At 34.7% G+C, this 19,096-nt stretch overlaps 2 protein-coding genes across 7 annotated transcripts; one reads left to right on the top strand and one right to left on the bottom strand.

Moving 5' to 3' along the window:
* The first annotated feature begins 217 nt into the window (after nucleotides 1-217).
* Nucleotides 218-1,832, top strand: LOC140970599 (protein SENSITIVITY TO RED LIGHT REDUCED 1-like). Its single transcript, XM_073432400.1, has 2 exons — nucleotides 218-440; nucleotides 629-1,832. The coding sequence occupies exon 2, from the start codon at nucleotides 694-696 to the stop codon at nucleotides 1,525-1,527; it is 834 nt and encodes a 277-aa protein (XP_073288501.1). The 5' UTR covers nucleotides 218-440; nucleotides 629-693; the 3' UTR covers nucleotides 1,528-1,832.
* A 977-nt stretch (nucleotides 1,833-2,809) lies between these two features.
* Nucleotides 2,810-17,481, bottom strand: LOC140970598 (protein LNK2-like). Of its 6 annotated transcripts, none has more exons than XM_073432394.1 (9): nucleotides 17,181-17,481; nucleotides 9,402-9,765; nucleotides 9,181-9,310; nucleotides 5,573-5,879; nucleotides 5,336-5,422; nucleotides 4,102-4,779; nucleotides 3,868-4,013; nucleotides 3,143-3,511; nucleotides 2,810-3,030 (listed from the first exon to the last, which is right to left on the bottom strand). In XM_073432394.1, exons 1-8 carry the CDS (start codon nucleotides 17,208-17,210, stop codon nucleotides 3,145-3,147), a joined length of 2,109 nt encoding a protein of 702 aa, XP_073288495.1. In that variant the 5' UTR covers nucleotides 17,211-17,481; the 3' UTR covers nucleotides 2,810-3,030; nucleotides 3,143-3,144. The 6 variants fall into 6 exon arrangements, with proteins under 6 accessions (XP_073288495.1, XP_073288500.1, XP_073288494.1 ...); XM_073432399.1 differs by lacking the exon at nucleotides 17,181-17,481 and adding an exon at nucleotides 16,962-17,114 and having other exon boundaries at nucleotides 2,810-3,511; nucleotides 9,402-9,500; nucleotides 9,583-9,765; XM_073432393.1 differs by having other exon boundaries at nucleotides 2,810-3,511.
* Between the last annotated feature and the right edge of the window lie 1,615 nt (nucleotides 17,482-19,096).

Genomic DNA, 19,096 nt, shown 5'->3' with positions numbered 1-19,096 from the left:
GATATTTTATTAATATAATATAAATATATATTAAATAAATAGATTCCGAGTATTTCAAGTATTTATTTTCGAGCAATAGTTCGAATATTGACGAACATATTCGAATATTTCGAGCCGAACTCGAACAATTTTTTAAAAAAACTCAAGTTTAGAATCGAAATCGAACTTAATATATTCATTTTGAGCGAATCTGAGTATTAAATTTTTCTGCACTCGATTCGATGCGTTTAAACATGATATCTTAGTACCAAACACACCCAGCTCGGCCCGATTAAGCTTCCCAATTTTCCTCTTTGAGGTGGCGGAGGTCGACGCTTTCCTACTCCAGTTCCATCGGAAAGTTCATTCCAGTTCCATTGGAAAGTTCATTCCCGTCAAGTAATTGAGATTCTCCCGTGGTTCGTATTTGCCCGGTCAAAGTGCATGTTACCTTTCTTAAGGTAGCTTTCTATAACCTTTTTTTCCCTTCAAATTATATGTATATTATAGGACTTGTGGTTACAAATTGAAATGGGGAAGTTGGAAATTGAAAACCTTGAGTTTGAATCAGCTTATTCTGCGTCGAATTCAGTTTTAAATTGGAGTGGAATTCGTCTGATTTCAATTAAAACTGGTATTTATTCTTTAGCTACAAGGACGAAAATTGCTCACAAATTGAATGTATATGCTGTTCTGAATTCTGTGCCTGAATGAATGGCTGCTGCTGTGAAAAACCTCTCCTCAGAAGAATCTAGCCCGGCTGAAGAGTGGACCGTCGTTCTGCCACGTCGTGGAAAGAAGAATAGAAGTTTCGGCAATTCTGGGGTCCCGATTCGACAAAAAGAAGAGCAATCATGGACTCCAATAGATACGGAAGCAGATCCTGCGAGGGAATCCAAATTGATGCAGAAAATGCAGATTTATTTTCAGAAACTTGAGGTTTCTGACTTCTTCAGTTCTTTCTTGGAGCAGATGCAGAATCCGGATATGTTGAATAGGTTTCTTAAGGTTCTGGGCTCGGAAGAAAAGATGCAGATGGTAATTTATGGGATTGGTAGCATTGAGTCATTTGAACTCCCTCGATTTCAACTTAGCCTCGCAATTTTGATGAAGAGAAAATTTTCTTGGATTGGAGAAATACAAGTTTTTGATCCAATTATTTCTTTGACAGAATCAAAAGTTTTGAATTCTCTTGGTTGTTCCGTTCTGTCTGTCAATGAACAGGGCCGTCGACAAGTCCAAAAGCCTACCCTATTCTTCATGCCACACTGTGAAGCAGACCTTTACGAGAATCTCTTGGAAGTAAACTGGGTAATGGATCGATTGATTCGTCTTGTACTATTTGGGAATAGTTTTGGTTCCTACGAGCAGCACATGTCACTTTGTAAGAATCTTGCTGTTTCTAACTCACGAAAGCACATCTTGGCTGTCAAGAAATTCTCTGAAGAGGTTAAGATTAAAACTTTTTCTGACGATTCTTTCCGAGCCTTCCATGGTTCGAGTTGGCATTTTTTTAGCCCTGTTACTGAAGCAGAATTGGAAATCTAAATCTCTAGCAGTTGAATTGTTTGAATGATCACGATACAGTTTACTTGAACTGCTCTACATGTTGATTCCTTTGTTCACAGTTGATGATAGTTGCATAACTCAGTTGCACTGCTGTTTGCGCTTATTCCTGTTGGCATGTTGGTTTAACTTTGATCTTTTTCAAAATCAGAATGGTTGTCTAGATCGTGTTTTATATTTCGAAGTTTCAATGCCACTTTTTTTTCTTCGTACATTATAGTGAGATGTTCTTTTGGTGACAGAACTGATTGATGGTTTCTTGTCGTTAATTGTTACTTAACATGAAAGATTGCTGAAATAATCATTCTATATGTAAGATACAAGAGTGTGAACAAATTGTGATTTTAAAATCAATTGTTGAATATTTTAGGTGATTTTATAAATTTTAGGTGCAGTTGTCCACTTTCTGACTAAAATATAACTTAAAGTGGTTTGTTTTATATTATCATGCAGACCTACAAGTGCGGTTCCCATTCGAAATCCAAAATACATGTCCCGATTTTGTTTCAAAGTTCAAATGTGACTGCAGACGAACACCGGTTTATTTCATCCTACCCATGTGGGCATTGCCCTCATGATAGGATGGATGACCAAGATTTGCCCATGCATATATAAGACCTACTTTTTTTTTTGGAAATTATATGTGTGGCAAGATCTTACCCGTTGAAATGAAGTGAGGGTAGTACCCACATAGGTAGGATCTCATCTACCACGAACACCATATGTAACATCATCATTGTGATGCTTTCCAAACTTAGCATGAGTTTATTCGACGATTTTTTTTTTTTTTGGTTATGTTTCTTGCAATTTAATCGATTCACAATTGCGGACCATTGTAAAAGTTTATGGAAACCAGACTTTGCATGGTAACACAACTTTTTAAATGACTAGTTTTTAAAATACTTACAAAAAAATTATGTTAAAAAACTTCACAGATAATTCTAACATATGATTTGAGACCTTGGGGATGCGGTTAAGGTGAGGAATGATTCAATTCTCTTGTTGATTTCACTGCATGTTTGAATCACAAACTTTGCAGAAATAAAAGCCAAAACTTACTTATTTTAGAAAATTTCAAGTAAATTATACAATTGCGCCTTGCCTAAAAAAGTCAAATGTATCATGTATCCCAAGAAACAAAAAACAAAATAAATTTCTAATGTATCAACCTTTACGTCACATAGTTAGCGATGCCCAAAAATTTTATATTTCCAAAATAACACTTATTATTAAAACATTGTTTCACGACACACGTGTAGAAGAATTAGGACGGATGTGAAGTTTATTACAAAGAAAGTCAAGAGACATGTTGATACACACAATTCACAGGAGATTGGCAAATTCTGAAGCCGTTCTTCAAGGATTTAAACAAGAGATGAAAACTGGAACACAAACAAACGAACACGAATACTTTGAGATATGACTACCAGAATTTTCTTGTGCTCTGATATAAAAACTTCTTTGATATTACTAAATGCAGGTACTCTGCAACAAACCCCAGAAAGGATCCAGTTGGGTGATTATAAAATTTAAGATATTACCAATGGACACATGAAATTGCCGCATGATAATATTTTGGAAGAGATCAAGAAATTACCATCACCGAGATTTGGGTGCTTCAGCATTCACATGCCCACCGGCTACAGTAGCTCCATCTCTTGATGCATTTTCAACAGAATCTAAGCAGGGTACATTCTTGGACTGAACTTTTCCAACATTGGTAGATGGGATTTTTGATGCATGAGGAAACATTACTTGTGGGCTTTCAAACCTCTCGGGAACATATCCATTTGCTAAACTTTTTGATGAATATGTTTTCTTCTCATAGAAGGGAGTAGCAGATACAGGTGTATCGGGGGTCTCCAAAAGTTCTCCTGAGGACTCCATAGGCGTGTGGAAAAGCAAATGTGCCACAATCCGATCTATTGGATTGGTATTCGTCTCTACATCTGGTATTCCAGTAAACCTGTCGAATCAGTCAAGAAATAAGAAAATAGCAATCCTAGATCAAAGTTAACCAAATTTGTTCTCTAATAAAAAAGCTGAGACTCGAGCATTTAATGTGTGCCCGGATATGAGGACTGAAAATTTGTTAAAAACACTTTTGAAATATAAATTTATCCAATGGCCAAACATTACCCTTTTTTCCAAATAATTTCGAGATAAGATAACATTATGTGCTTTGCAAACCTAAGGCTTAAATCAAGGAAAATTCCAAAACACCGTAAATTATTCATAAACCACAAAGAATAAAGCCGAACACTAAATCGAGTAACAAGAAGAACGGCATGCTCTGAGATGACCAGCAGACTGTTAACTAACCCCTCATGATTGTCAATAGCTTTGTTAATTTCATCTCTGGTCCTGGTGTTGGCACTGCTTGTATCACCAGAACAATGTCTCTGTATAGCACTTTTTGCGAGTCGAAACAAGCTGTCCCTGATGCAAAGCCTTGTTCGCATGTCCAACTGTAAAAAGTTAGTTTTTGGTTAGGAGTTAATTCAACTTTTCAATATGACAAGGAAAAAATATTCCAAGGGTGGTTAGATTATTAACTCTAGAAATGGTATCTTGAAGTCGTTGAAGTACCGATTCCTCCATGGGGCAAATGCTTAACGGCATGGTGACCGCATTGTTATCATCATGTCCTATGGCTGAGTTCTGGTCAAGGGAAGGAAAGCCGCTAATATATTCATCAACTTCAACATTTCCTCCTTTGATGGTTGAATTCTCTAATGACACAGGATTACCAATTTGCTGCTGCTGTTTCTGAATTGCAATAATCACTCTCAATTGTTGCCGCCTCCTTAACTTTTCAATTTTCTCCTCGGGAGTCATTGCTGGAGGATTTGTTGCAGCATCCACTGACTTTTTCACAGGAGTTGCACAAGCAAGTTTACGGTTGCCTCCAACAGGCTGAAACTTTGACGATAAGTGAGATGTTCTGGGGTAGTGATACACCATATTCCCATATAAAGGAGGTGCCAAAAGTGGACCAGAAAAGTTCTTTCGTTGGAATGGCTCGGATCTCTGGACCTGCTTTTGCTTCCTAACAACCAAAGGTGGACATGCTTTGAACATTGACACTGCATATTGATCATTGACTTGCTCAAACATGCTCTGTGTTGTGGACCGCATAGCACATAAATCATACATCTGTTTCTTGTTTGTTTCTTTCAATTTCTGGTCCTTCGTAAATCTCTTTTGTTCATTACCCTGAACACATGAAAGCAACTAGAGAAACAATCTGACGTTGAAACAATAAAAAGAAGCCGATCACACAGAGAAAAATAATAAACCACGTGTGCTTCTATTGGTTCACAGTGAGGAGAGAACACAGTTTATCATATACAAATCATTTTGTATGAGAGGCCAAGATGTATAGAAATTTTCCTGGTTCCACCGTGTCTGGTATTGAGTCATGGTCAGTTTGGCCGTTATTTTAAGTTATGCTGTTTTGTGGTTATAAATACGTATAATTTCAAATACTTACATCCACGCATTATCGATGTAGTTTTACTTCAACATGTGAAGGCAGCACAGAATTCTAACACATCTAAAGTTAAATCTCGTGAAAGCTTCAGAAAATTATCTGACAATGAAACTTGTGTTTATGTGCAACAGAAATTTCCATCCTTCCCAATTTTTTTTTCTTTTATCATCATCGCCATCATCATTTAGGATGTGAAGAGTAGCACAGATGAGAGAAGAATAGCTTCTTTGTACAGAGATTGAAGTGTTTCTCGAGTACAAGAGTGCTTTCTCCACAAAGAGTGGATGAAAAGGTTACCTTCAATGGGAATGCATTTACTGTAGCAGCACTATAGTCATCCAGTTGCTCGGGCAACACTTGGCTGTTTTCATCGATCCCAGGAGTCTGAGAAAAGCGAGTAAAAAAATACTGAAAGTGCATCCTATTCAGTTAATTATATACATGGATTCAGACAACAATTAAATGACGCAATTTAAAATGCAAGCAAAAAAGAAAACAACCACCGAACAATATTGCAAACATAATCCTTCATACCTCCTCGTTCATAAATAGCTTATTGTTACCTACAAAATGTTCAATAGTAGCTTTTCTTGCCTGTACATCCTGAGATTGAGATTTGTTCCCAAGCAGTTTCTCAGACACAGAAATAAAAGACTCCTCCAAATCAAGTGTATGTTGAGCTTTATCATCTGATACGGGCCTTAATTCAACAAGTGGCCAATTAGAAGAATCACTAGATTTACGAGTAATTTTGGACGGGCAGCTATTTCCATCCTTGCAAGACGACCATGACTCATCCGCATAACCAACATTTATATCTCCAAATATTGGGTTATCATGACTGCAAAATACCACTTGTGAGGGTACTAAATTTTCAAGAAATGGAAGCAAATATTTGTATTTATCCAGAAATATTTTGTTAATATTATTTCCCAAGTAGATAGACTAAAGGATAGAATATTGTGTAGCGTCTAAACGCGAGGGATTGTTACCTAGAATTAGGAAAAAGTATTCTGTTTAATTTAGAGGGCCTTGTATTTTGTTCATCACAAGAAAGAATAATAATAATACAAGAAAATCATTTTTTTCTCATGATGACTTTATCTCACACTCTTATGTCGTCTCTTCTGCTGCCTACATGGTATTAGATCCCTCAGCTTTATTAACCACTGGGAAAATTAGGTATTAAAATCCCAAACATGTCTGGATCGGGCGACAATCAGAGTAGTATGTCCTCCAACAACCAACAAGGTTGGAAGCGTGAAACATCCATATGCATACCCTGTGAATCCTACGGTGTTAAAACACCTCAATTCAATTAGCATTTCTGGATCTGAGTGACAATCTGTGTATTAAACTCTCAAACATGTATGGATCATCAAATGACAATCAGAATACTGTGTCATCCGACGAGGTTGAAAGCATGAAATCTCCATATGCATCACCGATTGGAGGCTCAAGTAGGTAATCGACTTCAAAGGAAGGGTGATTTCATCATCATAATAATAACACATTCCCGCTAGTTGCGAGGAAGCTTGGGATATTTAACGCTGGAAATTCAGAACCAGCAATATTTAATTCAAAGTGGGCAAATGGAAATCTGAGAACTCATTGTTATGGTTTGGCTTATTGACTTTGTGGAACCATCAACTGGGAAGACATACTTGTTCCTACCCACCGTGAAAGACGTATAGGATGCGGTTTGCGACACCTACTATGATCTGGAAAATTCATCCTAGCTTTTCGAGTTAACGACTACTCCGTGGAAAGGTGAGAAGGGGGTGACTGAATGATACAACAACGTGAAGGCAATGTGGCAGGAGCTGGACCTTTGTTATGAAATTTCATGGGAATTCAGACCTGATAACTTTAAATACCATAAACGTATGGAGAACGATTGAGTTGATGAATTTTTTGCCAGCCCAAACAGAGAACTAGATGAACTCAGAGTAAGAATATTGGGCCGAAAACCTCTGCCGTCACTAAGCAAAGTTGTCGGTAAAGTCCGCATTGAGGAAGGGAGAAAGCAAATGATGATGAATGAAAAAACTGTTGATTTCGGCTCTGGTGAGCAAAAGTACCTTCTCTAGAGCACAATCTTGATAGGTTATAAAGGATGACCTTTTGTGCTATCAATGTGAAATACCCAGCATACTGGAGACACCTGTTGGGACTTGCATGGGAAGCCACCGAACTCTAAAACAAAAACATTTAAACAAAAAAGGTGTGGTGGTTCAAAGGCCTATCACCGTGGACATGAAAAACAACATAGCTCAGAATTCCTCAGGGCCATGGCCTTTAAATAAGGAACAGTTAAATAAATTGAATAACTCCAATCCACAGAATTTTCACACTCCGCTCTTTCATCATTCTCTATTTTCTTAGCCCGGGAAGATACCTATTTACAATCTGTTCTTGTTGCATCTATCATATCTTCGTATTATTGGAAAATAGATTTTGTACGTTTCTCATCATATGATTGAATTCTCCAAATTGTGCTATTCTATTCGCCTTGTGCAGAAGACCAGAAAATTAAAATAGCTTATGGTTCTCTCAGCCACCGCCAACTCTCAAATAGAAACAGAGAACGAAGTAACTAGAAAAATTGTTAAAATGACCTTCTTCTAGAAAGATCATTAAGAAAGCGATCCCTTTCCTATTATTGTTTCCAAAACTTTGACTCTGCCTAATGTTTTACAGTTTCATAATATTTCTTTTATCTAACCTGTTATCCATTAGCAAATGAAACCGCTACTTGAAGTGTTATGCTATAGTTTCCTCGAATTCACCTTTTAATAGGCTCTGGACTATAGGACGACTGGCAGTGCTAGAGCAAATGGAGGTCTCTACTACTTAGAGGGCTAGGATAACTTGAGTGGACAAGCTCAGCATTCAGTGATGTAAAGGGGACCATTTAGAACCCCAACTATTTCTGGAAAATAGTTTCTCGGATTTATTGATGATCATACATGTTTAAGCTGGGTTTATCTAAAAATCAGAAGCTGGACAAATTTTTAGAAACTTTTACACAATGCCGATAATCGGAATGAGTATTTTAATCAAATTTTGGGATATTTGTTTCAGGAAAAGGATGAAATTCATCATTGCTATTTTATTTAGATACCATGATAAGATGAGATGGCGGAGAGAGAAAATAGACACCTTGTAGAAGTAGCTAGGTCTCTAATCGTGACCGCTAAAGTACCTAAATACTTATAAGGGACGCTATTCTAATTATCATATACCTAATTAACAGGATGCTATCAAGAGTTTTAAATTTCAAATCACCCTTGGGTTGAAGGTTGTAGAGGTTGTGTTATAGCCGTTCAATTTATTTGGCTGAATATCTAAAGGTTTGTTTCCCACTTCATTTTTCAATTTTAAGGGTTTTCGGAGGGGCTTGTGAGCATGCAGTGTAACTCTATTTAAGTGATCACCATTAAAACATAAATGTTGATTTTTTGTATTTTAGACATAATTTATGAGGTGTCCAGATTGAAGCCCTTGTATAAAGGAGATCAAACGAATCGAGCCAGCTAGCCAGATCGAAAAATCTTATTTGTATTGGAAATAATCGAATTCGAGCCGAACTCGAAGATATATGATTTTTTTCCGAACGAACTTAATACCAAATATTTTGTTCAATAGCTTGTGATCTGCTTGTGAGTTTTAATATTTTATATAATATATTTATATATTAATAGATGTATTTCGAGTATTTAATGTTGAACAATAATTTGTACAGCTCGCAAACATATTCAAATTTTTCAATGCGAGCAAATTTTGTTTACCTATTCACCCGCGAAATCAAAATCAAGCTCGAATATATCTAATTCGAGCCAAATACAAGCATTAAAATTTTCTTCATATTCGACTCGATTCGGTTCATTTACACCCTACTTGTATATGATAGCGCGTTCAAAAGATATTATACGGCCGTGTCTATATTCTAGGAAGCCAAAATAGACTTAAGGTATCATAACGATGAATTTTTTCACCTGTTATTATCCTTCAATAATCACGAAAAGAATTCATTTGAAAAAGAAAAGATTTTGTCTCTTCAAGCAAATTAAATGCCATGAAATAGTATGAAGAACTTGGTTTCTAATTGAAAGACAGAAAATATTAAAGATTTAAATTACTTGAATATCCTATCCAGGTCATCGAAGCTTTCAATGTTTGCCCAGTCATAGTGAACATGATCACTTTTTTCGGTGTCTTCTGATGGGTTTTGAAGATTTTCAGAAGCTTTGTCAAACTGAGGAATCTCATCTGTAAAAAGATTTAAAAAAATATTAGAACTGATGCATTTTTGTAGACATTGGAGAAAATTAATTTAGTAAAATCAAATTTGAGGCATTACCTGTTGAGAAGCCATCTTCCAAACTATTAGTAATGCTCTTAGATCCATTAGTTCCCATAATATCAAGATTGTTCTTCACAACGTCGACAACAGATGTATCTGAAACATCGGGCCATAAATCGAGGCCAAATTCCGGAGAATGATCGCGAATGTTATATTTAGAAATGTTAGCTAACTCAACCTGACAATCAGTGTTGGTAGGAGGCTTTTTTTGTTTAATGTGGCTAACATCAGAAGTTTCAATATTTGTTTCCTTGTTTGCCAAATCTCCAAATAAAACCACACGATTTTCCTCATTTCGATTAGGATATGGAACAATGTGATCATCGCTTTCCCCAGTCTCACCCCATGTTATATTTGTTAACTGAATATAATAGAAAAAATAGAGAAGTGAGATCCTCATTATGCATATGTTCAAATGACTCAATGAGAAAGAAGAATATTAAGACGCATCAAGAAGTAGAATTTGCCATATGGGAGTTATATTACAACAAAATGAATTAAATTGTTTATCCTTCCAATTTAGGCACAGAACTCATCAAAATATACGTGTCATCACAAAAGTCCAATCCAGCGATTAATTAAATTTTACAATAGAAGGAATTGCTAGCACGGGTGTAGTTATTAGAAATCATTTGAAGATGATGCAGCAAAATAAAGTTATCGAAGTGTAGAACACTTCAGAATGTTCTAGGGAAACCAAGTTTAAGGGCACACTGTAGCAATTCATTTAGGCTCACTGGCTCAGTATGTCCAGCAGGCACTATTGCAAGTACATCTCCTCAGCTGGCAAAGACATGATTATTGTGGCACTGTAAAGCTAACAAGGAAGGATCCAAATCATATTCTCATAGCTCAACCCACATCAGCATGTGTCAAGGTAAAGAGGTTGCTCTCAATTTCTCAAATGAAATGGTTCAGAGAAAAGGAGTTTGGTGTTTGATCATATTTCTAACATTTGGAAACATAGTTTATCCTTGATGCAGTGGAAAGTTGAGAGAAAAGACTACAACTTTCTTGTGGATGCTATTCCAATAAATGGACAAGCTCATTGTGTTAACCTTGTCAAAGATCTAGAAGTGCAGAAAACAAATGATTGTTCCGTGAAAAGTGGATCATCACTTAAGGAATACAATCGACTTCATCTACAACCATTTTGTGTGAAGAACATTGAAGAATATCCGAGCCATTTTACTTATATTTTGAAAAATTTCTGGTTGGATTGCAAATAATATAAACTAGTGTCACTATGCACACGTTTCAACTTATACTGTTGGTTCTTTGAGAGCAATTATTTTTAGAGTTTAGTTAATTTTCATATAAAACTATAAAAATTTATATTGAAAATATTTGTGTAATGTGTTATTTTTTAAGAAAAGTAATGATGCAATTATACTAAGATGATATGTGAATTTTTGAATTTTCAAAAGTCGATGAGATATGATAATGATGGGTAAATTATAAATATACAAAAAATGAGTTTTTATGATATTTTTATTTAATGAGAAAATAATACTTTTTTACGTTGATAGAAGCAATTTTATAAATTTCAACTAGTGTCACAAAGTCGGGTCACCAAGGCCTCAAGTTTTATATATAATATGCAGACATAGAAAAGAAAAAAATACAACATAATACAAGATTTAAGTAGTTTGTGGATAAACAATAATAATATAATGTTCTACCGATAAATATGGAAATCACATAAAAGATACATTGTAATCTTAATATATCACATCTTATTGGAAAATCACTCTCTCTCTAAATTTCAACATGGAAATCTAGATTGGAAGGATTAGCTTCAAGCACAAAAAAAGTCTAGAAAATATCATGAATGTTGTTGTCAACCTCTGAATGGTGTAGTGACATAAACTTTTGATCTCACGTTAAATTATAAAACCCCCTACTCTCATTGTAATAAAAAAATCAAGAATGTTGTTGTATTCTAAATTAGAAGAGACAAAAAGTAAGGATCTTCCATCAAACATCAATCATAATCTTCATACATGCGCTCACAAAAGCATAGATCAAATTGATAAAAAGAAAATCACAGGCAATTTGACAGTGAGAAGACAGGCAGAACAAATTATTAAAAGTGCTTGTATTCACTATACGGTTGAATATACAGTTGTTAAATTTGTTTTGCGGTCATATTCACACTACAGCAACAAAGTTTTTATTCCATATATAAAGTGAGACATTTTTTGCATATATAGATTTTGCAAGCACATTTATATCGAGTTGAATGTTGGGTTATACACATGAGCAAAACATGAGAGTCACATTGATAAAGATGTCAAGGTGAATGTGTGGACATAAAACGATGGGCAAGATAATGTGAAATATCTTTGAGTATTCACAGTGGCATCGCATGTGCAACTAAGAAACTCTTTTCTTCCTAAGCACATATCATGGCCAGAGATTCCATACACTGTGATCTCAATAGATCACATAAGATATTCACATCCGTAGACGAGCGGTAAATCACCGACTACGATGCATCGGCTCCTATATGTATCGTAACTACACAAAATCTCGCCACTTGATGACCCTCATGGAGTCAGTAAACGAGTCAAAGCATATCATTATCTCAGGTCATAATGACTAGCGGTGTACAACCGTAACAACGGATTTCTCCACTCGAAAAATGGTAACCACTTGGAAAGTCCGAGCAGAGGTAGTTCGATGAATGTTAAATAAACATTAAATAAGGTCTAAAAAGGGTTGAATAAACTTACTGAATTATTTTAAACATCTTTAAAACTTTTAAACCATAAGTTGATTCTAGGCTGTTAAGTGTTATGGTGCTTGGTAGAGGGATCTAGTTATAGGACGATTGATAGATCGATCTTTGAGTTCCGATATTGGTTTGCGTTTTTTTTTCCTTTTTTCATTATCTTTATAATAGACTTTGGAGGCTCGGTCCTTGAGAGAACCCCTCGATCTCTTTTAGTAAAGTAATTATTGGAATTCAAGATGTCCTTTTATTCACCACTTGAGCAATTAAAATACAAAAGAAGAGTCATCACTTATTTATGAAAGGCGTGATTTCATGCATTATTAAATTCTGAAATTATGTCATGTATGGCTAAAATGAAAAATAAATAAAGATCCTATCAATCCTTGTAGAATTCTCTAATGTTTATTCTTGAATTTTACATGGCTGAGTCATTGGTAAGTTATGTCATTGGGCTTTGCATCTTGACCTGTTTGCGTTATGTGCTAGATTGAATTGTTTGGGTCCATGACATTAAGCTTCGAATCTTATTTGATATAAAGTTTAGGCTTTATTATAATACTTAAGTTTGCGGAATATATTATATTATAAGCACTCATGCATACATAATCAGCATACAAGCATAGCAAAGTAAATGTAGAAAGTAAAAAGACAGAGTTTGTTTATGGAAGATTGAACAACCAAGGAAGGATCCACTAGATCCCGTCCAGATCACACAATGTGACGAATTACTCTCTAGAATACAAGCATGAGATCTAGAACACAAAACACGATACATCATGCTAACATCCAGATCACACAGCATGACGATTTACCACAAATTAGAGATAAATTTGGGAGTGCGACGGAAAAACTTCAAGATTCACATTTAAATGGTGCTGATATGTACTTTGGCGACCAATAAATGCCTAAATTATTTAGGTGATATAAGAGACCATGACAAATATACACATTAAGCAAAGAAGACGAAAATTTTAAAAAAAAATGGTTAGCAATATATGAGGATAATGTAGCTGATAGAACACAATATTGTAGCAGGATCCATATAGTCTATCCCCACTTAGTAGGATAAATGCTTGTTTTTGTTGTTGTTGTATGGATTTTGAAGGCAACATGAGGCAAAACTACCTATGTTGAAATTTCTTATCTAAATAATATGGCATCAATTCAAGAATACAATTTTTGAATTACAATTCCTCTCTCACATCCAATTGAAGGAGTTTCAGCCTTATGATGATAAAATTTCGATGGAATTCAAATTCGGAAATGCGTATAAGTATCCATGTAATCAATCTCATATTTTTTACGTGTTCCATGTGCCTTAGCTTTGTATTTTGTATCGGACACCCATAAGCTTCCATGACCTTCTTAACTTTGAGAACTTACATTATTGATACCTAAACTTCTTCGCATACATCATCATTATTCAAATGACTAACTCAATTTGTTCAAGAAATATCTTTTACAATTTTATAAATTCTTTCAAAGTCCACCCAAAAATCAATGCCCCAAAACATGATCATGGATGACTTTCATGTGAGTAACACTTTGTCCCACGAGGTATCTATAATAATACCCCTCCTTAACATTGGTTTGTGGACATATTTGAAAGAATTTACAATGATTTCACCAAAACAGTTACAAGTATGTTGGTATGGAGCTGATTATATGCAGTCTCGATTGAATGTTTCCAACCAATTGAATTATATCAGAGCAGTTCCATAACTAGAACACTAGGGGAGGCATGGCCATTGACACAGATTTTTGTGACAACTTCAAGGATTAAACTGTATCTATTGGGAACGAGTTACAGAGCAAGCCATTTATCATTGGAAAGCCACAGATGTCCAGTTTTCAATTTAAAAAACGGTGCAGAAAGTTATGGCAATTTTACTGAAGTCTGCCAGGATGGTGCTGCTACTCGGGAATTTGGAATGTTCAACCAACTTTTGGTACTCTTGGTGATTTTATTCTTGGTACTTGAAAGCTGATAAGTCTTCAATAACTTTGCATCAGCTTTTCCGTTGTTAGACTCACTTTTCATTCTCAAGGCCTTAGGAAACATCAAATGTCATTTAATGCTTTTGACTCATCTCGGAGAGTGGTTCCAAGTCTTGCCTATAAAGGCCATCTTTTGTGGGAGGCAGAATATATTTCAGATTATAAAACATATTTTTGAGTTCTTAAGCTTGTTAGAAGATTTATCTTTTTGTTATTGCTATAAACTCTTTGGTGGATTCCCTAGAGTGGTGAGTGTTGAGTCTTGCCTTGTGCTACCTCCTACTTCTCCTGCATTTTCCGGTGTCAAGTTGGTACCAGAGCTTTGGTTTTCAATGGCTGGTCGTAGAAGACATATGCCAAATATTGATGATCCTGCAGCTCATCAAAGGGACCTTCGTGATATCAAGTTGGATGACTTAAGAAGACAAGTGCAACAACTCAAGCAACGTCTTGCACTTGGTGAACTTTGGAACATGATGTTGAGGGTCGTCGTTGGCTGATTCTGCAGATAATGAAATGGGTTTTAATCCATTTCACGGTGATGGAAATGAAGATTCAAGTGATAATGCATCTCGGGGTCATAGATATCGAAAGGAACAATGTTCGCGAGAAATCTTTTGACTTTGACTTTAAAGTTGACATTCCAGATTTTGATGGAAGAAATGATCCTAATGGATTCATAGATTGGCTCAACTCCGTTGAAAGAGTGTTTGAATTCAAAAAAATTATGAGAATCGTAAAGTGAAGTTTGTTGCTATCAAGTTGAAGAAATATGCATCCATTTGGTGGGAGCACCTAAAGAAGCAATGTGCTCGTGATGGCAAGCAAAAGATTAAAACGTGGGAAAAAATGAAAAAGGAATTACGCAATAAATTTTTTCCGGATAATTATTGTCAAGATGTTTTTTCAAATATCACAATCTCAAGCAAAAAGATCTCCACAAGAATGATCCATATTTTGGTAAGATTTGGGATGAATGCTTGAAGGTTCCATTCAAGCTCTTCTTGATTCACGATGACTTTTTCTTCAAAGACAAGCTTTTATGTGTTCCCGATTGTTCTCTAAGGCAAGCAATCATCAATGAAGCTCACAGTGGAGATCTTGCTGAATATTTTGGTAGAGATAAGACTCTTGAACTTATTCAAGAAAATTCTTATTGGGCACGAATAGACCGAGATGTCAAGAAATGTGTTGAAAGGTGTAGAACTTGTCACATTGCCAAAAGTCATGGCCAAAACACCGGTTTATACATTCCATTACTAGTACAAACGGGTTCATGCCCCATGGGAAGATGTAAGTATGGACTTTGTGGTTGGATTGCCTCGCACTCAAAGGAACAAAGATTCAGTCATGGTGGTTGTCGATCGATTCTCTAAAATGGCACATTTTGTTTCTTGCACCAAGACCTTGGATACATGTAGCTGATCTTTATTTCTAAGGAATTAGTAAGGCTTCATGGAATTCCGAAGACCACCATGCTTCCACTGCCAGTGGTGAGTGTTGAGTCTTGCCTTGTGCTACCTCCTACTTCTCCTCTATTTTCCGGTGTCAGCCATGCTGGACAAAGTGTCATGTGAGTCATCTCTTTAACTTCCAGAACAAAAAGTGGCATGCATTAGAGTCATATCTTACAACGGTAGGTGCCAACTCAAAAAAATAGCCGATTGATCCACACTATGACAATGATATCATGGCACAAAGGATGAGTGATTTAGATACCCCCTATTCAACATTAGTTGGTGAAGGAAGATTGCAAGAACTTCAAAGATTAATTAACATATATAACAATTTGAGTTATATAAAAATTTGGGTTAATTACTTTTGCAAAGCAACAATAAATGGGCGTTAGATGATATTGAACCTATCAAGTAAAATTTCAAATTACATACATCACCCGCCCTGTGATTGTGATATCACAACAGCTCTAACAACAAAAAGTTAAGGAAAATCCCATACTTGTAGATTTGAATGTGATCAAATTATAAGATTTCTGTGAGATTGATAGAAATGAAGAAGAGATATAGTTGGACTACCATCAACAACAAAAGCGGGTTTGGTACAAAGAAATTCCCTGTGGGATCTAGTTTTTCTGAAATGGAGAATATCCCTGGGTAAAAGGGTTCAGGGGATACAGGCATCTAACAACATCAATCCACAGAACATTTACTTCACTTGGGACATGCACAAGTCCTGTATTACTAGTAGTTCTTTGTTCTTTTAAAAAAACAAAGTAATTCTTTGTTTTATCGTTTTCTTATTAAATAAGAATTTGGATGACGACTACTTTCGTTAGAACAATCAAGCCTATCATGGTTATCAGCTTGTCACAATAGGTCCAACTTCACATCTTTTTCCCCAGTGGTTTCTGGTTCAGTCTATTTTCTGCTGGCAGTTCTACCTTTAAGAAAAATCTCATGAACTGCCTAACATATGTTCCCCATCACTTCTCCAAATAACTGCATCAAAAACCAATAATTTTCTGTTCATACTCTCTACGAAGTCATTATCATGCTCCGTCAATGCTTAAATAAAGACGAGGTGACCTCTGTGCATGAATGTCTGACTATCATATTGTTTTAGATTTCAATATAAGTCACTCACAACTATAGCCCAAGACTTTAAATTTTATGTATTTACCAAAACAAAGATTTAAAACTGTTGTGAAAGATTTAAATCATTCACCAAATTCCTATACGATAAAAGAAAACAACAAAATCACAACAACAAAATCCCTTTCAACTCAAATTCCAAACAGAACCACAATAATGACTTCAGGAGTTGGCGAAACTGAAACCCAAAAAGCTAAAGAAGAGTTGGGTGACCTTCAAGCAAATCACCGTGAAATTTTAACTTCCTCTACTCCAAATATAATCAAAGATTGCACGATTGTTAGTTTCCAAAAAGCACAGTCCACGATCGAAAATCATAGAATACCAGTTCTTTCAATCTTAGAACTTAGAAGCCATTAACCAGCAATAAAAATCCAGAAAGTATTTGAATTTCAACTTATGACAAATTAAGAATAATAAGTAACCACGTACCTCTACGTCGTTCCAATCAAACATAGCCATAAAACCAGGAAAAATAAGCTTCTTTGAATCGAAAAACTCGCAACCTCAGTGAATGAAGCTTCAAATATAGTCCAAACATCGCCAAATTTCCTCCGATCACACACCGCCAAGCCAGAACATTAATCAACAAAAATGTTGAAATTCAAAGAATGGATTTTTATTTATTCTTGCGCATGACATGAACTTTTGTTAAATTTTAGGCGCAGACATGGCACTTGGCTCAAAATGAAAAAAAGTTAGCTTCAGAAAATACTCTAATAAAATTTCCAAGTTTTATTATTATTATTTTTTTTTACATTTTAAGCTGTATTTAGATGTTAAGAATTGGGAATTAAAAAAAAAACTTTTTAATATAAATTTCAGATTAGTCTGTTTTATTCTTTCATTTAGAATAATATAATATAAACTATTATGGATAGATTTCAAAATTCAATAAATACAAATATATCGAAACATCACAAAAATTCTCATAATACTCAAATTTATGAGAAGAATCTCTTACCTAATTCAAAAATATTATTTTTCATGATAATTATAGATCGAGTTAACTAGTGTCACAGATAAAAATATGTGAAAACGTCTCACAAAATACTTACTTTTAAAACATATTCAAAATAAATATTTTGATTTTCCCAATAAATTTTAATATATATATATATGAATTTAAAAGTCATTTTAAAGTTATTGATTTCTCATTAATTACAAAGTCACCATTCTTTTGTTTTTTAGACATTTAGGTAGTGTTTGGGAAGATGATTTTGAAATTCATATATTTCGATTCTAGTTTAACCTTAAATTCACACATTACTTATCTACACATTAGTAAGACAAATTAGAATGCATTTCAAATAATACTATTATTTGATGAAATTGAAATTCATCGCCGTTAACGTGAAATTATATATAAACATATGATGAGTGTATCTGAAATTTATGTTCTTATTTCTCTGAGCAATAAAAAAAACATTTGAATCCATCAATCCAAACACAACCTTTAATAATAATATAATATTAGAATTGATTAATGCAAAAAAAAAAAAAAAATTGCCATATAGATATTAACAATGCATATATTTTAATGATGATATATTTCTAATATGTATGAATGTACAATTGGTGGGCCCAAATCCGTGTAAGCGACAAAGTTTTTAGGGCCTCACATTGTGAGTGGGCCGTATCAAATTTGTGGTTATTAAAGGTTAGATCTATTGCAGCACTATTATTGGTCCCCCGATGATTCGGCATCTTTAAATTACAGAAAAGCCCCTCTTAAGCATTAATAAATATATACCCTTCATACATTTCTTTTCCACAAAAATTATTATGAAATCATCTCACGAATCAATTTAATCAGACAAAACATAGATAAATACCATTTTATTTGAGGGGAAGCAATTCTATGCCAGAAACATTTGTAGAAAATACACACTAAATTGTATATTTTGACATGATTCAATAATCATGTTACTAAATTTATTGTAATTAAATTTCAATTATTAAAGTCTATTCAATATGTTTATTTAATTAATTAATATTTTTTAAAATACGTAAGAATAATTTTTAATATTAATAAATAATTTATTTTAAGTAATTTTTTACAAAAATTTACATTGAATATCATTCAACTATATAAATTTTATTGATTCTAGATTTTTATCGATTTTATAGATTATATAGTTTTTGCGGACTATGTAGTCACAAAAGTCAAATACAATTTACGCGTCCGTTGAGAGAGAAAAACTCAACACAAGGGTATAATGAGAATTTTATGTTTTGGTTTCCCTTTTGCCATTAGCAATAAGTTAATCATATATAGAAATTAGGAAGTCGTTGGTTCCCAGAGGCTTGTGGCCTGGGCTTACTTGGCTATCACTTTCGTAGGCCAT

The sequence above is a fragment of the Primulina huaijiensis genome, chromosome 2 (assembly GCF_012295235.1).
Source record: "Primulina huaijiensis isolate GDHJ02 chromosome 2, ASM1229523v2, whole genome shotgun sequence".
NCBI lineage: Eukaryota > Viridiplantae > Streptophyta > Magnoliopsida > Lamiales > Gesneriaceae > Primulina > Primulina huaijiensis.
Note: the sequence above shows the minus strand (reverse complement) of the source record. Positions and strands in the feature narration are given on the sequence as shown.

What these genes read in the sequence shown, in the direction of transcription:
- LOC140970599 (XM_073432400.1), top strand. Translation starts at nt 694, where the DNA reads ATGGCTGCTGCTGTGAAAAACCTCTCCTCAGAAGAATCTAGCCCGGCT.
- LOC140970598 (XM_073432393.1), bottom strand. Translation starts at nt 17,210, where the DNA reads ATGGCTATGTTTGATTGGAACGACGTAGAG. An exon ending in GGAAGATGGCTTCTCAACAG is followed by an intron (nt 9,311 to 9,401) that starts GTAATGCCTCAA and finishes ATCTTTTTACAG; the next exon opens with ATGAGATTCCTCAGTTTGAC. An exon ending in TTCAAGATACCATTTCTAGA is followed by an intron (nt 4,014 to 4,101) that starts GTTAATAATCTA and finishes AACTTTTTACAG; the next exon opens with TTGGACATGCGAACAAGGCT.